The 18,903-nt window shown below is 43.7% G+C and overlaps 2 protein-coding genes across 3 annotated transcripts in view; one reads left to right on the top strand and one right to left on the bottom strand.

Moving 5' to 3' along the window:
• Window positions 1–1,199, bottom strand: part of LOC142660565 (pre-mRNA-processing factor 39-like) — an 88,793-nt gene extending 87,594 nt beyond the window's left edge. Inside the window, exon 1 of the mRNA XM_075837188.1 lies at window positions 1,094–1,199. Coding sequence (XP_075693303.1) covers window positions 1,094–1,133 — 40 coding nt within the window. The 5' untranslated portion in view covers window positions 1,134–1,199. The remainder of the gene's footprint in view (window positions 1–1,093) is intronic.
• The window catches only part of LOC142660564 (uncharacterized), a 37,578-nt gene continuing 19,809 nt past the window's right edge, over window positions 1,135–18,903 (top strand). The window contains exon 1 of one of the 2 annotated variants that reach the window (XM_075837187.1): window positions 1,135–1,237. The gene's annotated coding sequence lies outside the window, so the exon portion shown is untranslated. Of the gene's footprint in view, window positions 1,296–18,903 lie in introns of both variants that reach the window. The other variant, XM_075837186.1, reaches the window with a different exon arrangement.

Below are 18,903 nucleotides of genomic sequence, written 5' to 3'. Positions count from 1 at the left end.
ACTTGCCGTGCTATTCGGTTTCTGTAACTCCCATTCACTTCTACAAGTGTTACGGAAACAGCGCTGCTCAGTGAGATCCGCTTTTTCCGTATTCCAGACCATCTCGTCAGACAGTGGTCTGGGAGCAAATTGAGTCGGACAAGTTAGGACAGATGACCCCATTCTAGAGCTAGGGGTGGCTCCCAGAAATGAAATCCGCATCTATTGGACATTTATGGCATATCCTATGGACAAGCAATTTAACAACCACGCCAGACAGCACGGCGGCGCAAATTTTGGCTGCATCAATCCCTCCTCGATCTCAGTTTAAGGCTGGGCTCACACGAGCATGTTCGATCCGTAAAATACTGACCGTATGTCGGCCACAATTCCCGAAACCCAGTACACTGCAGGGAGCCGGGCTCCTAGCATCACAGTTATCCATGACGCTAGGAGTCCCTGCCTTGCTGCGGGAAAACTGTCCCTTACTGTAATCATGTTTCAGTACAGGACAATGTCACACAGCGAGGCAGGGACTCCTAGCGTCATGGATAACTGAGACACTAGGAGCCCGGCTCCTGCTACGATGTTCGGTCCGGGAATTTTACGGACCGAACATGCACGTGTAAACCCGGCCTAAATAACAACAGTAGTGACGTGGCGTATTGACACGACTGATGCAGCTGAACACTGCGGTGATACAAGTATATACAGTATACGACCACTGCAGCAGTCACATGCTAGTATAGCACATCATCGCTGCAGTAATCCGATGGTTGTAGGACTGGCGGGGAACATGTGCCATTGGCACTGGAATTTAGAAGCTATTCTTTATTATTTTAGTTCATAAGCAGTTGCTAGATTTTTTTTTAAAATGCTATAAAACGCTCTTAAATAAATATCTTCTTGACACTCGAGGACTCCTATTAGAACATCCTTTTAGATATATTTATATGTACACACAAACTAATTCCTGCTGCAGAGAATCCCTGATCTCTTATCATGCGCGGCCCTGCAATAACCCGTCATTCCGGATTTCCCCGCGGTAACAGCAGCCGGCACGGGGGTTCTTGTGTTGGACCGCCCTGATAGAATCTAATTATGTTCCAGTCACCTGCAGAAAACCCCGACTGAAACCTCCAGTTGTCCGCCATCTTCGCTGCGTGACGTTACATACACGGCGCGTCTAGGTCGCCGGCTGATGACGTCAGATAACAAGAAGTGGTTATGAGAAGCAGAGGCGGCGCAGACTGTTGAGGTAACTGGCGGGATCGTGGAGTGAACGTGCTGATATGTTCTTATGTATGCCAGACTAAGTATGTCACGGTTCAGTATACATGCTTACATGTTGTTATGAAAATGTATATTATATAAATGCGTTTAGTATTTTTATATAAGTAATAGTATATAGTGCATGTTGGTAGTAATAATGCGTTAATGTGGATACATTTTAATGTCATGTTCTAGATGTATTACTGCAGGGCTGGATTGAAGGGGAAAATCAAACATCTCCCCAAACTAATAGAAACTTGTGAAAACAAAACAAAAAAACGTACTAATAAAATTCTCTGCTACCAAACTGCCATCCTTTGCTGCTCTGCTGTATAGTGATATAACAGATTTATTTTCACGTGAACATAGTATGTGCGCACTTTTGCTTCTGTGCTATGAGCACAAATTCTGGCTCAACCGAACCGACCGCATCCTGGCGATATATGATGCTGTTCTGGTCATTAGACCTGCGGTGGGGCCATGATTTGCGGCCGTAATCTATGTGGGAAATTGTGCACATATTACGGCAGTTTTACACAAGTGTAACAACTGGAACAGAGAAGCAAATTTCCTAAAATTAGTTTCAGGCTGAATCGGCCATAAGATTCGATTCTGTCCGAATAAATTTGTCGCAAATCAAAAGTCCCCAATTGCCATGAAAATTTGTTTGACACCCTGAGGGGTCTAAGTGACCGCAACATATATGGGTAAACGATGGTAGTATTAACCCCTTAATGACCACCAATACGGGTTTTCACAGCTGCCATTATGCCACAGCGCCGTTAAAAGTCCGTGCAGTGACATAAGCCCAGCACGGGTGTCGGACTGTCTAAAGACAGCCAGCACCATTTTTAGCTGGCGGGATCAAAAGTAGCATCAATCCCGCACATTAACCCCTTAGATGTTATGGTCAATAGCGACTGTGGCATCTATTTGGTTTTAGAGGGAAAGGCTCCCTCTCTCACCCCACCAGCACACCCGCGATGCCGCGGCATATTGTCTGATCGGGGGGTTCAGTTCACCACAAAGTTCTGGAGAGCCCTCTGCGGACTCCTCGGTGTGAAGTTGGACTTTTTTTGCCCTCCCAGCGTGTGTTTGTTTTTTACAGTATAGGTAAAATATAACTATATTATGATCACGGTTACCGAGGTTTTCACAAACATTGACGTTCCCAACAAGCTCTGCATTATTAGAAATGACCAGATCCAACAGAGCTTCACCTCTAGTCGGGTCTTCCACAAACTGGCCCATAACATTTTCCTGCAACAGGTTGAGGAAATGTCTCCCCTTTGCAGTTGAAGCCGAACCATGACACAAATTCATATCCCGATAATTAAAATCTCCCATTATCACTACAGTACCCGCCTGTGCAGCCCGCTCCATCTGTTTATATAGCTGAACTTCCATCTCCTCAGTTATATTGGGGGGGGGGGGGGGGGGGGTCTATAGATTACACCAAAAATAATTTTTTCAGTGTTTACATCCCTTTCTAGTTCCACCCACAAGGTTTCAACCTCCTCACAGTCTTCACCCACTATTGTCTCTTTCACACTCGCCTTCATATCACTTCTCACATTGCAAAGGGAGCTGCCGGCAGCCAATCTTGATGATTTGCATGCCCAAGTGCGTTAAGCGTGGCATAACATTCCTCAGACAACCATTAATAACGTCATTGATAACATGCCAAAGCATGTAAGTACGTGTATTTTTACGCGTGGCCCTCTTATATGCGATACTAAAATAATCAATATGTTTGAAGAATTTTGTTTCCATTTTTTGAATAATTTGCATATCATTAACATGCCTAACAATCCTGTGATTTCCAGTACTTTTCTTCTTGGTGTTGCAATCACAATGTTGAGCGTGCGTGCGTGTGTGTAATAGGGATGCACGATGCATCGAAACTTCGATACTGTTTCGATACTCTGCATCCCCAAATGGTTCGATACCGCTATTTCCTGTATTTCGATACTTCGCTGCGCAGCCGCACAGCTAAGTATAGTAATACATGAATGTATGAGAGCGAGGCTGCGGCTGTGTAATTCAGCCATTGCCGCGCTCCTGAGTCCTGATAACAAGTGCGCGAGGTCAGGGTGATGAGATGCGGCCGGCGCTGCACTAATGAGCGGTGGCACTGAAGACAGAACATGGCGGGCGCTCTACATACAAAACACCCCCCGTGTTCTGTCTTCAGTGCCTGAACCGCCGCTCGTTAGTGCAGCGCCGGCCGCATCACCTCATGCTGACCGCACGCGCACTTCCTGTCAGGAGCGGGGCAATGGCTGTATTACAAAGCTGCAGCCCCGCTCTATAACGGCGGAGATCAGAGAAACCTCTCATCTCCGCCGCTATTCCCCTGAATGCTGCCATCAAAGCGGACTGCAGCATTCAGGAGAGAATGAGAAGGGGGATGCCCATGGATCGCGTCACAGGGAATTCCTGTGACGCGATCAAGGGCCATACCATATATGGGCAGACAGCCCAGGGTCCATTGAAGGACCCCAGGGCTGTCCTACCATATTTCCTGTTGTTAGGGCATACTTGGGTATGTCCTAACAACTGCCTGTGTACTATCCGTCCACCAGTAAAAACAAAGTAATGTTAAATTAAAAAAAATAATACACATACACCTTTTTTACAATAAACATTAAAATAAGTCTCAATACATAAAATATACACAATCGGTATTGGTGCAGCCGTAATAACCTGCACAACAATTTTTTTGCGTCATTTATGATGTGTACGCTGTAAAAAAATAAAATAAACACTGCTTTCTATCACTTATTAATGTGAGGCGCTAGGTGTGATGAATTTAACCTCCATGTTCTTCACATTAATAGTAATTAACCCCATCATGTACCTCACACATTAACCCATTATGACTGAGAAACATGATGGGATTAATTACTATTAATGTGAGGCACATTCAAAATTAATCACACCTCGCGCCTCACATCAGAAAACGGAAGAACTTTTTTTTTAAATTACTGTTGGCAAAGTATCGAAATCGCAATACTAAACGAAGTATCGGTATCGAAGTCCAAATTCTGGTATCGTGACATCCCTAGTGTGTGTGTGTTTGTATATACTAGTCCTCAATGAATTGGAATATCATCAAAAAGTAAGTGAAACTCTTATATATTATATAGATTCATTACACACACAGTGATCTATTTCCAGCATTTTTTTTCTTCTAATGTTGATGATTATGGTAACCGTTAATGAAAACCCAACATTTAGTGTTTTAGAAAATTTTAATATTATGTAAGCCCAATTTCAAAACTGATTTTTAATACCGAAATGTTGGGTTACTGAAAAGTATGTACAGTATATGCACTCAATACTTGGTCGGGGCTCCGACTCTGCATGAAATTACTGCATCAATGCGGCGTGGCCTGGAGGTGATCAGCCTGTGGCACTGCTGAGGTGTTCTGTAAGCCCAGGTTGCTTTGATAGCGACCTTCAGCTCGTCTGCATTGTTGGGTCTGGTGTCATCTTCCTCTTGACAATACCCCATAGATTCTCTATGAGGGTAAGGTCAGGCCAGTTTGCTGGCCAATCAAGCACAGTGATGTTGTGGTTATTAAAGTGTAATTTCTACTCACCTTAACCCCTTCCCGACATTTGATGTATCCATACGCCAAAGTCGGGTAGGGGAAGTATGGAGCGGGCTCACGCAGTGAGCTCGCTCCATACGATGCCGGTGTTAGCTGTATGTTACAGCCGACACTTGAGAGTAACTAGCGGCATCACGCTCCAGCGCGATCCCCTAGTTTAACTCCGTTAAATGCTGCGGTCAATACTGACCGCAGCATTTAAATCGTCAGAAAGAGGGGGGCGACCCCCTCTAACAGCTCATCGCGCCCCCCGCAACGCAATCGCGGGGGGCGATGGTTGCTATGGCTGCCTGGGGGCTTAATGAACGCCCCCAGGTCCGCCATCTTTGTACACCTATTAAGCCTTGCCTCCAGCAGGGCTTAATAGGTGTCTGTCAGAATCACGATATACTGCAATACATTAGTATATCGTACAAGCGATCGCTGGTTGAAGTCCCCTAGGGGGACTAATAAAAAAAGTAAAAATGAGTTGTTTTTTTGGTGTAAAATAAAAAATTTAAAGTTAAAAAAAAAACCCTTTTCCCATTTTCCCCCTAGAGCATAGTAAATAAACATAATTGGTATTGCCGCGTCTGCAAAAGTCTGAACTATTACGATATATCATTATTTAACCCGCACGGTGAACGCCGTAAAACAAAATAAAAAAATGTAAAATTCCAGAATGTCTATTTTCTGGTCACCTCATCTCCCACTAAAAAGTGATCAAACCGTCGCATGTAAACCAAAATGGTATTATTAAAAACTACAGCTTATGCCGCAAAATATAAGCCCTCATACCACTTAATCGACGGAAAAATAAAAAAGTTGTGGCTCTTGGAAAACCATGGAGGAATCGCTGTTTTTCATCTTCTACCCCACAAATAATTTTTTCCCCGTTTCCTAGTACATTATACGGCAAAATAAATGGTGCTACGAAAAACTACAACTCGTCCCGCAAAATTCAAGCCCTCATAGTACTATATCGACGGAAAAATAAAGACGTTATGGCTTCTGGAATGTGGGGAGGAAAAAACTAAAATGAAAATCTGAAAGTTGTTTACGACGGGAAAGGGTTAAATTCTCTTTTTCCTTTAGGGCTTATTCAGACGACCGTTAAATACGTCCGTGCAACGGTGATTTTCATGCGCGTCGCACGGACCTATATTAGTATATGGGGCTGTGCAGACAGTTCCATGATTTTTACGCAGCGTGAGTCCGCTGCTTAAAACTCACGACATGTCCGTTCTTTGTGCGTATTTCACGCATCACGCATCACGCACCCATTGAAGTCAATGCGTGCGTGAAAATCACGCGCACCACACGGAAGCACTTCCGTGGGACGCGCGTGATTCGCGCAACAGCAGTGAAAAGGATGAATGAAAACAGAAAAGCACCACGTGCTTTTCTGTTTACAAACATCCAAACGGAGTGTCATAATGATGGCGGCTGCGTGAAAAGCACGCAGCCGCACATCATATGGTGATGACACACGGAGCTGCTAAGTGCCTTTTGCGCACGCAAAACGCAGCATTTTTTGCGTTCGCAAAGCGCACACGCTCGTGTGAATCCGGCCTCAGTCCTAGCAGCAGCACCCATGGGGATATTCTATCCTAGAATATAGGACCGGTGGTATCAGTTTACTTGAATTAATTGGCTACCCTATAAGAGCTAGTCACACAGTGGTCACATCGTGTATTTATTTCAGTAAAGGAAAAAAAAATGATACAGCCTCCAGTCTGCTGAATCAAACATAGATATTTTATTGGGGGGGGGGGGAGCAGCGCTGCTGTTAGGAATAGAACGAAAGAGTGGATGGGATCCAGCGCAAAAAAACAGTTCTTAGAGGGTTATATTTAAAATGGAAACTTGTTCCAATTTTATTTGGTAACAAAGTAAAACCGGGAATCAATATCCCACAAAAGAAAGGTGGATGTATGGAAAGAATACGCTGCCAACGCGTTTCAGACGATCTCCTCGTCCTTAGTCATGGCTGAAGTGGGTGTTCTGGCAGCAGGGTTAGGGTTTATATCCGGTCCATCACAGGGGATGTTTAATTGCGGTTCACTTAAGTTAAAGTGGAACGCAAAGAATAACTGGAGAGAAATAGGCACGTGTCACGCAGTGAGAACCAACCACGTATACGAAACAGTGCCGAATATCGTGGAGCATATTTGGTAAGTAAAAGGTGTTTGTAGATATTTATTACTAAAGGTTATATATTTAAATGACGTTTGAATTGTCAGATATTATATTATTCTTTAAACAAACTGATAGTTTACTGTTTGGACCGGAGATGAGCCCTACGATAGTAAAAACCTGCAAGGCAGAAATAGTATGTAGGAATAGAAAATTGTGTGAATACAAAGTATTGAAAATGTTTAAAAACTGTTGTAAAATATGAAATAAAATGTGACTAACATTGACACATAGTTATATGTATAATAAAACATTTCATTTGTGTTAAGTAGATTCGAAAATTACGGGACCTACACAGTAATTGTGTGTATATGATGTGAACATGAATGTGAATATAATACCGGAGCAGAAGAAAGTTTAATACCATAGACTAGTAGTTATTAGTACGATAATCATAGTAGTCCGGAAAAATGCAAAATATGTGTATTATGGTAAGGACTGACATCTGTGATTTATCTTATTAGGTCGGGAACTTACGATAAATAAGGATACCTTGATGTACTTGGAGGGTATTTTGTTGTACTTGGATAGATCTCTAACGTTCTATAATTGTGAACTCGTTATTTATATTATTCTTGAATACTTAGTTTTTAGTTTAGGTGGATACCTTTTACATAGCTTTGCTCCTAAAATTTATGTACAAGCTGTGTATTTTTGTTAGTATCAGTTCTAATAGTGGAACATGAGTTATTTTTTTTAAATTTAATCCGTGAGGATGTCTGGTTTTTAGGCGATAGATCTAGTAGGCTTCTCGTCCCAATGTTTTATGTTTCAAGTTTCCTCCCCGTTTGGGTGAGTGTACCTTTTCGATGGCATAACATTTTAGCGAATTAGTAGATCTATTATGACTGTGTACTCTTTCGTTCTATTCCAAACCAACGTGTGCCGACACCCATGGGGATGTAGCACGTAACCATTTTATTGAATTGCGGACATAATGACTGCTCGACCAAAAGCCGTTTCTCCATCTCTTCTGATGTCTAGCTTATAATGTTTTACAAACGTATGTGGAGAGGTCCACGAGGCTGTACTGCAAATCTGATTGATTGGAATGCAGCTTCTCTCTGCCCATGACCTGGATACGGCTCTAGTAGAGTGAGCTCTGGGGCTCTGTGGAGTCTGTAAACCAGCCTGCGTGTAGAGGATAGTAATCACCTCCCTTATCCATCTGGACAGGGATGACTTAGATGATTTTTGGCCCTAATTCTGGCTTTGAAATGATAGGAAAAGATGATCGGACTTTCTAAACTCCTTGGTTCGATAAATGTTTTTATAGAGCCTCTGTTACCACATTATAAATGCCCTATCTTCTACATAATGTGATCGGCGCTGTAATGTAGATCACAGCAGTGTTTTTTTATTTAGAAAATCCATCAATTTTGACGGAGTTATGACCTAGTTTAGATTTATGCGAATGGATTTCTTAATAGACAACTGGCCGTGTTTTACTTTTTGACCAAGTGGGCGTTGTGGAGAGAAGTGTATGGCGCTGACCAATCAGCATCATACACTTCTCTCCATTCATTTACTCAGCACATAGTGAGCAATGCACTATGGATCACTATGTGCAGTCACATACTCACACACGTCCTGTCCATGACCGCGGGCTGTCAGGCTCAGTCACCTCCTGACGGCCGCAGCCATGGGTCTTTGAGCGCTGGCCCCAGTCTCCTCCTCTGGAGACCCCAGCGCTCCCCTCGGCCGGGTCCCGTAGGGTGCGCACACGCTCGTGCCCGCTCTTAAAAGGGCAGCGCGCGCACCGGACTTTCATGTAAAATTAGTCCATGAGTACCCTGGACTATAAGAAGGGCCCAGCCCCTTCCTCCATGCCTGAGCGTTGTTTGTCGTATCCTAGTTTGTTTATGCAAATGGTCTCCTAGTGTTTTCCTGTTCCCTGTATCCCGTGCTATTCTGGTCAAGTGCCATGTTGAGCTGAAGTCCTGCTGTGCTGTATTCCACGCTAATAGACATCGCTTCCAGCCAGGACGCGATGTCTAATTAGAATCCCGACACATCGGTAACGTTTCTGTGGGACTTAATGACAGCAAGCGTGATTTACGCTTGCTGTCACTAACTCCCACACAAACGTAAGTGTCGGGATTGTGAATAGACATTGTGTCCTGACTGTAAGCGATGTCTATTAAGTCTCAAGGCACTTCAGTAACGTTAATTAATGTGTGAGTATGTAACTGCACATAGTGAACAACACAGGATCACTATGTGCTGAGTAAATTAATGGAGAAAAGTGTATGACGCTAATTGGTCAGTGTCATACACTTCTCTCCACAACGACCACTTGGTCAAAAAGTAAAACACGCCCAGTTGTCTATTAAGAAATCCATTAGCATAAATCTAAAATAGGTCATAACTCCGTCAAAATTGAAAGTTTATTTAAATAAAAAAACACTTCTGTAATCTACATTACAGCGCCAATCACATTATGTAGAAGATAGGGCATTTATAATGTGGTGACAGAGCCTCTTTAAGGCTTTACTTGCATCTGAGTGCAGTTTCCATTCTTCTGATGATGGCTCTGGACAGAACACGTGTAACTCAATCTGTTGGTTAATGTTCTGGAATGAGGGAACTTTTGGGATAAAATAAGGTAATGTCCTCATCAGGACACGGTCCTGCAGAAAAAGTAGATACCGTTCGGCTGACCCAAGAACTTGTATGTCACTGACCCTCTTGGCGGCTGTTATAGCTACTACAAAACAGACTTTTAGTGATAGATACTTTGTCACCGACTGTAAGGGTTCAAACGGGTGTTCGCTAAGGTGGTTGAGCACCACGCATAAATCCCACTAAGGGACTGGATCCGACACCGTTGGTCTGATCTTCTGGACTGCTTTTACGAATCTCTGAGGGGTTCAGAGGGTTTCAGATGATGGTTTACTGCCTAAGAAAGCAGATATTTGTACTTTTTTATTGTGCCTGGCTTGAGCCCCTTGTCAAAGCACTCCTTTAGGAAATCCCGTATGTTCTGGATGGATGGTGAGGAGGAAGGTTGGTGGTCTCTGCACCATCTCAGAAATGCCAATTTAATCCTGCCATAGGTTTTGTTGGTAGCAGCCCCTCTAGATTGTAAGAGGGTGTTGATGACTGTGTCCGACAGTCCTGAGTTGGCTAAAAAGGAGCGATCAACCTCCATGCTGTTAATTGGAGACGGTCTAGATGTGGACAATAGGGATTGCCCTGTGACAGCAGGGATGGAATCTGAGGTAGAACCCCGAAGTTTCCCTTTCTCATTGATATGAGTAGAGAGAACCACTCTCTCTTTGGCCAGTAAGGGCAGATGGCAAGTACCGAGACCTGTTCCCGTTTGATTTTCTGTAAGACCTTTGGGATCATAGGGATGGGTAGGAATATGTTCGCCAGGTGGAGCGTCCATGGTATGGATAGAGCCACCTTCGCGTTCTCTCGTGTGGCTATCAGGTCCACTTGAGGTTGACCCTAGTATTCCACTATCTTGTTGTAGATTTGTTGGTTTAGAGACCATTCTCCTGGTAGGGGAAGGTCGCGGTTCAGCCTGTCCGCTTTAGTGTTGAGGGTCCCTTTTATATGCACCGCAGTCAGCTGATGTGCATATGTTTCCGCCCATGATAAGATTGGTTCCACTTATTTAAGAAGGGCTATGGATCTGGTGCCTCCCGGCGGGTCAAGAAAGACACTGTAGTCGTATTGTCGGAGCAAATTCTGATTGCTTTCCCCTGAACAGCTTGGTGAAAATATGTAAGGGTTCTCATGACTGCTCGCATCTCTCTGCGATTTGAAGATAAAATTCTCTCAGACGGAGACCAGGTGCCCTTCACCCTTTGTCCTGCCATATGCGCTTTCCAACCTGAGTTGGATGCATCTGTAGATCTGTCGACCTATGACTGTGGGGCAAAGGACCTGCCGTTTTTTGGATGAAACCACCATTTTAGGTAGGCTCTCATGTTTCTGGAAATGGTCACTGTATTGTCCAGAGTCGCTAGGTCTCGGGTTCCAAACCCGCAGGATTTCCTTTTGCAGGGGTCGCATGTGCTATTTTGCCCACTCGATAGCCTCGCTGGCCGATATCATCAGGCCCAGTACTTTCATCAGACGAATTGGTACTGGTCTGATCTGGCTGAGATACCGTACGGCCTCCTCTATACGACACCGATTTTCTGGTGGAAGGTAAATCATCCTCTGAGTATTCAAGGGAAACCCCATGAACTGTTTTTCTTGTGACTGCTGAAAATGGGATTTTTCCAAATTGATAAGCCATCCCAATGCTTGAATTTCTGACATCACTACCTGTAGATGGGTATTGAGGGTTTCCGCTGAATTGGCTTTTATTACCCATTTGTCCTGATAGGCTATTATGGTGATACCTTCCTTCCTGAGACTGGCTACTACTGCGAACGTGACCTTGGTGAACACGTAGGGGGCCGACGATATCCCGAACTGCAGATGTATCGATTCTCTCTCGCAATTCTCAGGAATTTCCTGTATCTTGGATGAATTGGTATGTGGAGGTACACATCTTTTAGATCTATCGTGGCGAGAAAATCTTTTTTTGTCCAGTAGAGAAAGTACAGTACGGTACGGAACAAATCCATGCGGAATTTTACCTTGCGTATAAATATGTTTCGATTTTGGAGATCTATTATTGTTCTCCATTTTCCCCCTGGTTTGGGGGCTAAGTACACTAATGAATCGACTCCTGTCTGGACTTCCGCAATGGGAACCTTTTCTTGAACTTTCATGTCTATGAATTCTAGAATAGCCTTTTCTACAGGAGATTGTTTCATTTTGGCGAATTTTGAAGTGGGAAGGAATTTGTCTGGGGGGTGGGCGATGAATTCTATTTTGTAGGCATGTTTTATGTCTAACACCCAACGGTCTTTTATAGATTTCTTCCCATCTGAGGTACAAAAAAGACAATCTTCCTCCCACTGGTATTTCTCTGACGTCAGAAGTCCAGCTTCCTGCCAGAGGCTGGATGGTTTCTTCCTCTACCTCTTTGGCATCTATAGCTGCCTCGCTGGGATTCATGGATCTCGGTTGAGGAGCAATTCTCCCCTCTATCTTGTCTCCCTGGCCGGCTCTGACCTCTAGGCTTGCCACAAAAGGAAGATTTCCAATTGCGTATTCCTGATTGAGGGAGAGATTTACTTTTTTTGTAGGATAGATCCTCCATTAGAGAATGCAATTCTGCCCCAAACATTCTACTAGGCTGAAACGCCATGGAGCAGAGTGCGTTCTTAGAGTGCACATCTGCCCCCACATTGCTTTTATCCAGAGGGCTCTTCTCCCAGCTGATGATAGGGCCATTGCGCGGGCTGCCAATCTGGCCTGCTGGACCATGGTGTCACAAAGAAAACCAGAGGATAACGAGACCTGTCTAAAAATTTTTCAGAATGTCGTCTCGTGAAATTCCATTATCTATGTCCTTCTCCATCTGGAGGAGCCATGATCTTAACAGGTTCCCGACCGCTGGCCGTATTTATACGGCCAGCGGTCAGGGTCTCTGAAGTCCGCCGTATAGACTATTTACGGCGGCACTTCAGAGACTGTGCACGCGCGATCGCGTGCACACAGCTCTGTGCCCTGGCTGTTGCTAACAGCCATGGGCACTGGGCAGAATGTCAGGGGTCAATCTTTTGGCCCCTGAACATGTGATCGCTGTGACAACCAATCACAGCAATCACATGCATTTCTGCATAGAAAACAGTGTGCACGCGATCGCGTGCACACAGCCCTGTGCCCACGCTGTTACCAACAGCTCTGGGCACTGGGGAGAGTATCAGGGACCAATCTGATGGTCCCTGAACATGTGGTCGCTGTGAAAACCTATCACAGCGACCACATTTGTTTTATTTTGACTTTTCTGGCAGTAAATCTCCTGCCTCTTTTCTTCTCCTCAAACATTGTTTCAGTTTGAGGAGAAGAAGAGACTCGGGAGAATTGCTGCCAGAAGATTACAGTTACAGTTACACAAAAAATACAGTTACACTCTAAAACATTCTCTGTATAGATAGATTTCTATCTATCTATCTATCCATCTATCTTTTTTTCTATATATCTACCTTTCTATCTTTTATTCTATTAGAATAGGCAGGTAGGGAGTATATGATTATATATCCACATATATATAATATATATAGCAATAGCGGTTTATTTTTTTGTTAGCGGTAGTGTAGATATATATAGCAGTTAGTTGGTGTGTTTTATATAAAAAAAAAACAACAATTTGTTTAGTTAGTGTTAGTTACGTTATGGCGAGGAAGTTGTTTAGCGCCGAGGAGGCATACGCCATGCTGTGGTCTGAGTCGGAGACCGCATCAGAGATGGCGTCCGAGATGGAACCTGTTTTAGGTAGTGACGATGACAGCGTCACTTCAGGTTCATCTTCAGGGGACGTTGTCCCTGATGCAGTTGAAACTGCAGAACTTGAAAGCGCAGGGCCAAGTAGCGCTGTAGCACGGGACAGCCTGGTCCCTTCAGTCCAGGCTCTTGTATGGGCACCTGCCCCATCTTTTGGGCCTAGAATCCACGGATTTACTGCCACTCCTAGCATAACCGTGGACAATACAAATTTTGTCCAAATGGATTACTTCCATTTATTTATAACGGACGACATCCTAAATCAGATTGTCCACGAAACAAATTTATATGCCACTCAATATATAAGGCAGAAACCTTCATCCACCCATGCCAGAGATTGGACGCCCACCAATTTGCTGGAATTAAAAAAAATTTGGGGGCTCGCCCTAAATATGGGTATTGTCAAAAAGCCCTCCATTAGGTCTTACTGGTCAACAAGACCCGCCCAAGCCACCCCAGTATATTCTGCAGTAATGCCCAGGTCTCGTTATGAGACAATGAGGTTCCTCCACTTCAATGACAACGCACAGGCCCCCCCAAGTACCGATGCAAACCGGGATCGGTTGTTCAAAATAAGACCGCTAATAAATTCCCTGAATAATTTATTTCTGCAACTCTACACCCCTGAGCAGAATGTAAGTGTGGACGAATCCCTCCTCAACTTTCATGGCAGACTTAGCTTTCGCCAATATCTACCTTCAAAAAGGGCAAGATATGGCGTTAAAGGAACAGTGTCATCACAAATTATTTTTTTATATGTTAAAGATGTTAGTGCTTTATTAAAAACGTTTATATTCATTTGTGTGTTTGTGTTTTACTTTTTCTTATTTTTACACTTTTTCTTCCCTATGGGGGCTGCCATTTTTTGTTCCATTTCTGTGTGTGTCGATTAACGACACATACAGACATGGAATACGGCAGCCACAGTCCCATAGGGACTGCGAACGGCTCCCGTCCCATTGACTTCAGTGTACGGCGTCTGTGTGGGAACTGCGCATGCGCCGCTCCCACACAGTCCAATTCGAAATTGGCGCCGTCCGGCACCATTTTCCTGTGGACCGGAAGTCGTGGCCGGACAGTAATATTACTACTTCCGGTCGCGGCTTCCGGATTTGTGCACTTGGACCAGCGGCAGCAAACGGAGCGGACGGGCCGGAGGGAGCCGCGGCGGCAGGAGCAGGTAAGTGATTTCAATGTATGTTCGTGTTTGTGTGTGTTTACTACTGTATGTAAACCTACTACACTGTGTGTTAGCTCAAAAAATGGCGACACACAGTGTAGGAGGTTACACCGTTCAAACCCCTCGTTTATCCCGGCACTAGCCAGGATAAAGGAGGGGGGGATGCTGAGAGCTCACTAGAGCGAGGGCTTTTTACCCAATTTTGCAAAGCTGCAATTTTGGGAATAGCTCCATCTAGTGACCAAAAATGGGTAGTATTATAAATTAGAATTAATTTATAATATTTCCTGACTCGTGAAAAAAATAAAAAAAATTTGAACAATGTTTAATCACCCACACACTAAATGTTTAATTTAAAAAAAAAAAACATGTTTTTCTGGCAACACATTCCCTTTAAGCTCTACGAATTGTGTGAAAGCGGGTCAGGATATACCACCACCTTCAGAATTTATGAAGGGCGGGACCGCACAATAAATGTTCATGGATGCCCCCCTGATCTTTCCACCAGCAGTAAGATCGTGTGGGAGATAATACAGCCTCTGCTTCACAAGGGGTACCACCTGTACTGTGATAATTTTTATTCGAGTGTGCCCCTGTTTAGGCATTTGCATGCTGCAAGGACTGGGGCATGTGGTACCATGCGCAAAAACAGAATTGGTTTTCCACAGCAATTAGTGGGGAAGCGCATGGTAAAGGGGGACTCCTGTGCTTATGCATCTGAAGAATTGCTGGCGGTCAAGTTCAGGGATCGCAAAGATGTGTATGTGCTAAGCACGATTCATACCGCAGGAACAGTGGCAGTGAGGGAAAGGGGGGCAACATCGGACAAGCACAAACCAGTGAGCGTGTTCGAATATAACAAGTACATGGGGGGGGGGTGTATTTAAGCGACCAGGTTTTACAGCCCTATTTAGTAAAACGCAAAACTAAAACCTGGTACAAAAAAGTGGCCATTTATTTGTTACAGGTGGCCATCCACAACTCATTTGTGCTCTACAAAAAAAACAGAGGCAGAGATACATACCTGGATTTCCAGGGAAAAAATTATTGAAGGCCTCATTTTTGATGTTCAGGACACCCGAGAATGCCCCCAGTCTGAGGATGTCACGCGACTGACTGAAAGACACTTCATCAGTCGGATTCCCCCAACACCAACCAGAAGCAACCCTCAGAAAAAGTGCCGCGTCTGCAGAAAAGACGGGCACCGCAAAGATTCCCGATATTTCTGTCCCTCATGTCCCTCACAACCAGGCCTGTGCATTGAGCCATGTTTTAAAAAATACCACACTGTTCTGAATTATTAGATTTTAGTTAATTCGTTGAAAATATATTTGCCCTACATTACGTTTTTATTTTTCCCCTGATTTTACTCCAAGGGTGAGGGAGGGAATGGGTGGGTAGGGGGTGGATGTCATGTTTGCATATTCTCTAAATTTCATCTGCTGGAGAGCTCCATTTGCATAAACCTGCAATTTCTTATTTTAGAAAACCCAAAAAAATAAATTCCCATTATACCCCTAGATGAATATTTTGGGATTTCTGCTTCAAGAGCAGATATTTTGGAAGTGTTATAGAAACTCTGTTGAGTTTTGTAAAACCAGCTTTGAAAAAAAGCGATTTGTGAAATAAGCTTCTTCTATCGTCCGCCCTCCTACTTCTCTATGTGATAAATAAGACACACATATTTGGTATCCCCATGCTCAGGAGAAGTGGAAGAATGTGAAAGGAGATGAATTTTGGCCGTGGTCTATGCCGTGTGTGAAAAATGCTGGTATAAACTGACGCATTTGCTAAAAAATTGCTAATTTTATTTTGATCCATCTTATTCAAGAAACTTTCAGAAGAAAACTGGACTGTCTAAAAATATGATAAACCCCTTGAAGAAAACCTTCTGGGGTCTACTTGCGTGAATGAAGTAATTTATGGGGTGATTCTAATCTTTCAGCAGCATTAGGCCCCCCAGAAAACAGTATGCGGCTATAAAATCAAGTGCAGAATTCCTGGACCGAAAAGGCCAAAAAGCCTCCTTTTATGCCAAGCCCTGGCACATGCCCGTGAATAAAGCACACATATTTGGTATCCCCATGCACAGGAAAAGTGGAAGAATGTGAAATGCGATGAATTTTGTCCGTGGTCCATTTTGTGTGTGAAAAAGCTAGCATAAACTGACGCATTTGTTAAAAAAAAAGGTAATTTTATTTTGTTCCATCTTATTCAAGAAACTTTCAGAAGAAAACTGGACTGTCTAAAAATATGATAAACCCCTTGAAGGAAACCTTGTGGGGTCTACTTGTGTGAATGAAGTCATTTATGGGGTGATTCTAATGTTTCAGCAGCATTACGCCCACCAGAAAACAGTATGCTGCTATAAAATCAAATGCAAAATTCCTGGACCGAAAAGCCTCCTTTTATGCCAAGCCCTGGCACATGCCCGCACAGTGAATAAGGCACACATATTTGGTATCCCCATGCACGGGAGAAGTGGAAGAATGTGAAAGGAGATTAATTTTGTCCGTGGTCCATACCGTGTGTGAAAAATGCTAGCATAAACTGGCGCAATTGCTAAATTCTTGCATTTTTTTCCAATTTTGCCCACTTTAGAGAAAACAATAAAAATGATATATACTGACAAATGCCACTAAAACAAAGCCCTATCTGTCCTTTAAAAAGAGTGTAAAATTTAAAGATGAACTTTATTCACCTGCTGAGTTATAGTCCTCTAAAGAAGCGCATAGCAAAATTGTGAAATTTGCTCTGGTCATTTAGCTGTAAAACGGCCTAGTCCTTAACCGGTTAAATTCTTTGCAACAGTAGAAGAGGCCAATGCCGTCTTTGCTTGAGCTGCGGCTTTTAGGTACCATATACGCAGTGCGCTATCAATTCTACGGTCCATAGGATCATGAAAATATGAACCGTCCTCACTGGGAGCCACTGTACGCCTAAACAGTTTTGCAATAGCTACATCAACTTTAGGGGCTTTGCCCCATTCTTTATCTTGTTCGACATCAATGACTAACAGTCTTGTACCTCTTATTTAGAATGGGCCCCTTGTCTGGAGACTTCCATTCATTAGACCTTAGTTTCATAGTGATGGTGTCGACCTTGAATGCCCTAACTTTTTTGCGCAATTCATCTTCCCCCCGATCCATCATATTACACACGTTCATCTGAACGGATTGCTTTAAGTAGTCTGGGCATTTTCTCTATGGGAAAGTGATTAATCTCCTGGTCATCATCACTTTCAGATTGGTAAGTATTAACCTCATCGATAACCTTGAAACCGTTGACTGTCTGATTTCCCTAGGGGATTATGCGGCTTCTCTAGTCCAGATCTGTGAGGATGGGATTGCAATGATTCCCCTGATTTTCCTCTCACGGGAGAAGGTTTCTTTGAATTCAGAAATGGAGTCCTGAACAAAATCTCTCATCCATAGTAACATTTCTCTATTGGACGTAGTTTGGTCTTCTATGGGAAATTTGTTGGATCTACAATCAGTGCAGAAAAAATATTCGCTACCATCTGGCAGCGGAATATCACAAGATCTGCATGAGAGATGTCTTCCTTGCAGATCCTCTATCCCCAGAGCCGTGGCTAGACATCTGTGGATAGAAAAGGTGCAGTCAGGATAGCCTATAGGAAAGTTTCCAGCATACAATAGTTAGACAGGACAGGAGACATGTACCTTTTTATAAATGTAGAATCTCTCAATCAACCAGGACGAGCGGTCATAGAGGAACATCGCTGGCCGATTTAAATATTCCCTCCTAGACTCCTGTTACGCCTGCCCAATCAGCGGCTACGAATATGCGCATGCGCACCCGCGGTCATCAGAGGACCGGCTACAACAAAATGGCGCCGGCTGTGTAATGACTTCACGCGCCGACCGGCGCAAGCTCACATGTTCTCTTGACCTGGAACACGGAAGAAGATTGCGCCTGGCTAACAAGGTAAATTATCTAGAGAGGTTTACATTTTTGTTCTTTAGGGACCTAGAACGAAAAAACCCCACTTACACGTGCCGTGGACCCATCCGCAAGTGGTGCAACAACAAACAGAATTGGATTAGCATTTAGATAAGTTAAGATATACTTCCCAACCCTGCGGACACCACCTGTCCTTTTCGGAGAAAGGACAGAAAAAAAACATGATGTGACCGCTGTGAGACTACCTCTCATAAGGTAGCCAATTAATTCAAGTAAATTGATACCACCTACCCTATCTTCTAGGAGGATAGAATATCCCCATAGGTGCTGCTGCTGTGGACGTCAAGAAAACCAGGTAATGGTACATTTGGCAGGTGCCAAGTCATGCTGTAAAATGAAATC

This window comes from Rhinoderma darwinii, chromosome 9 (genome assembly GCF_050947455.1).
Source record: "Rhinoderma darwinii isolate aRhiDar2 chromosome 9, aRhiDar2.hap1, whole genome shotgun sequence".
NCBI classification, from domain to species: domain Eukaryota; kingdom Metazoa; phylum Chordata; class Amphibia; order Anura; family Rhinodermatidae; genus Rhinoderma; species Rhinoderma darwinii.
Note: the sequence above shows the minus strand (reverse complement) of the source record. Positions and strands in the feature narration are given on the sequence as shown.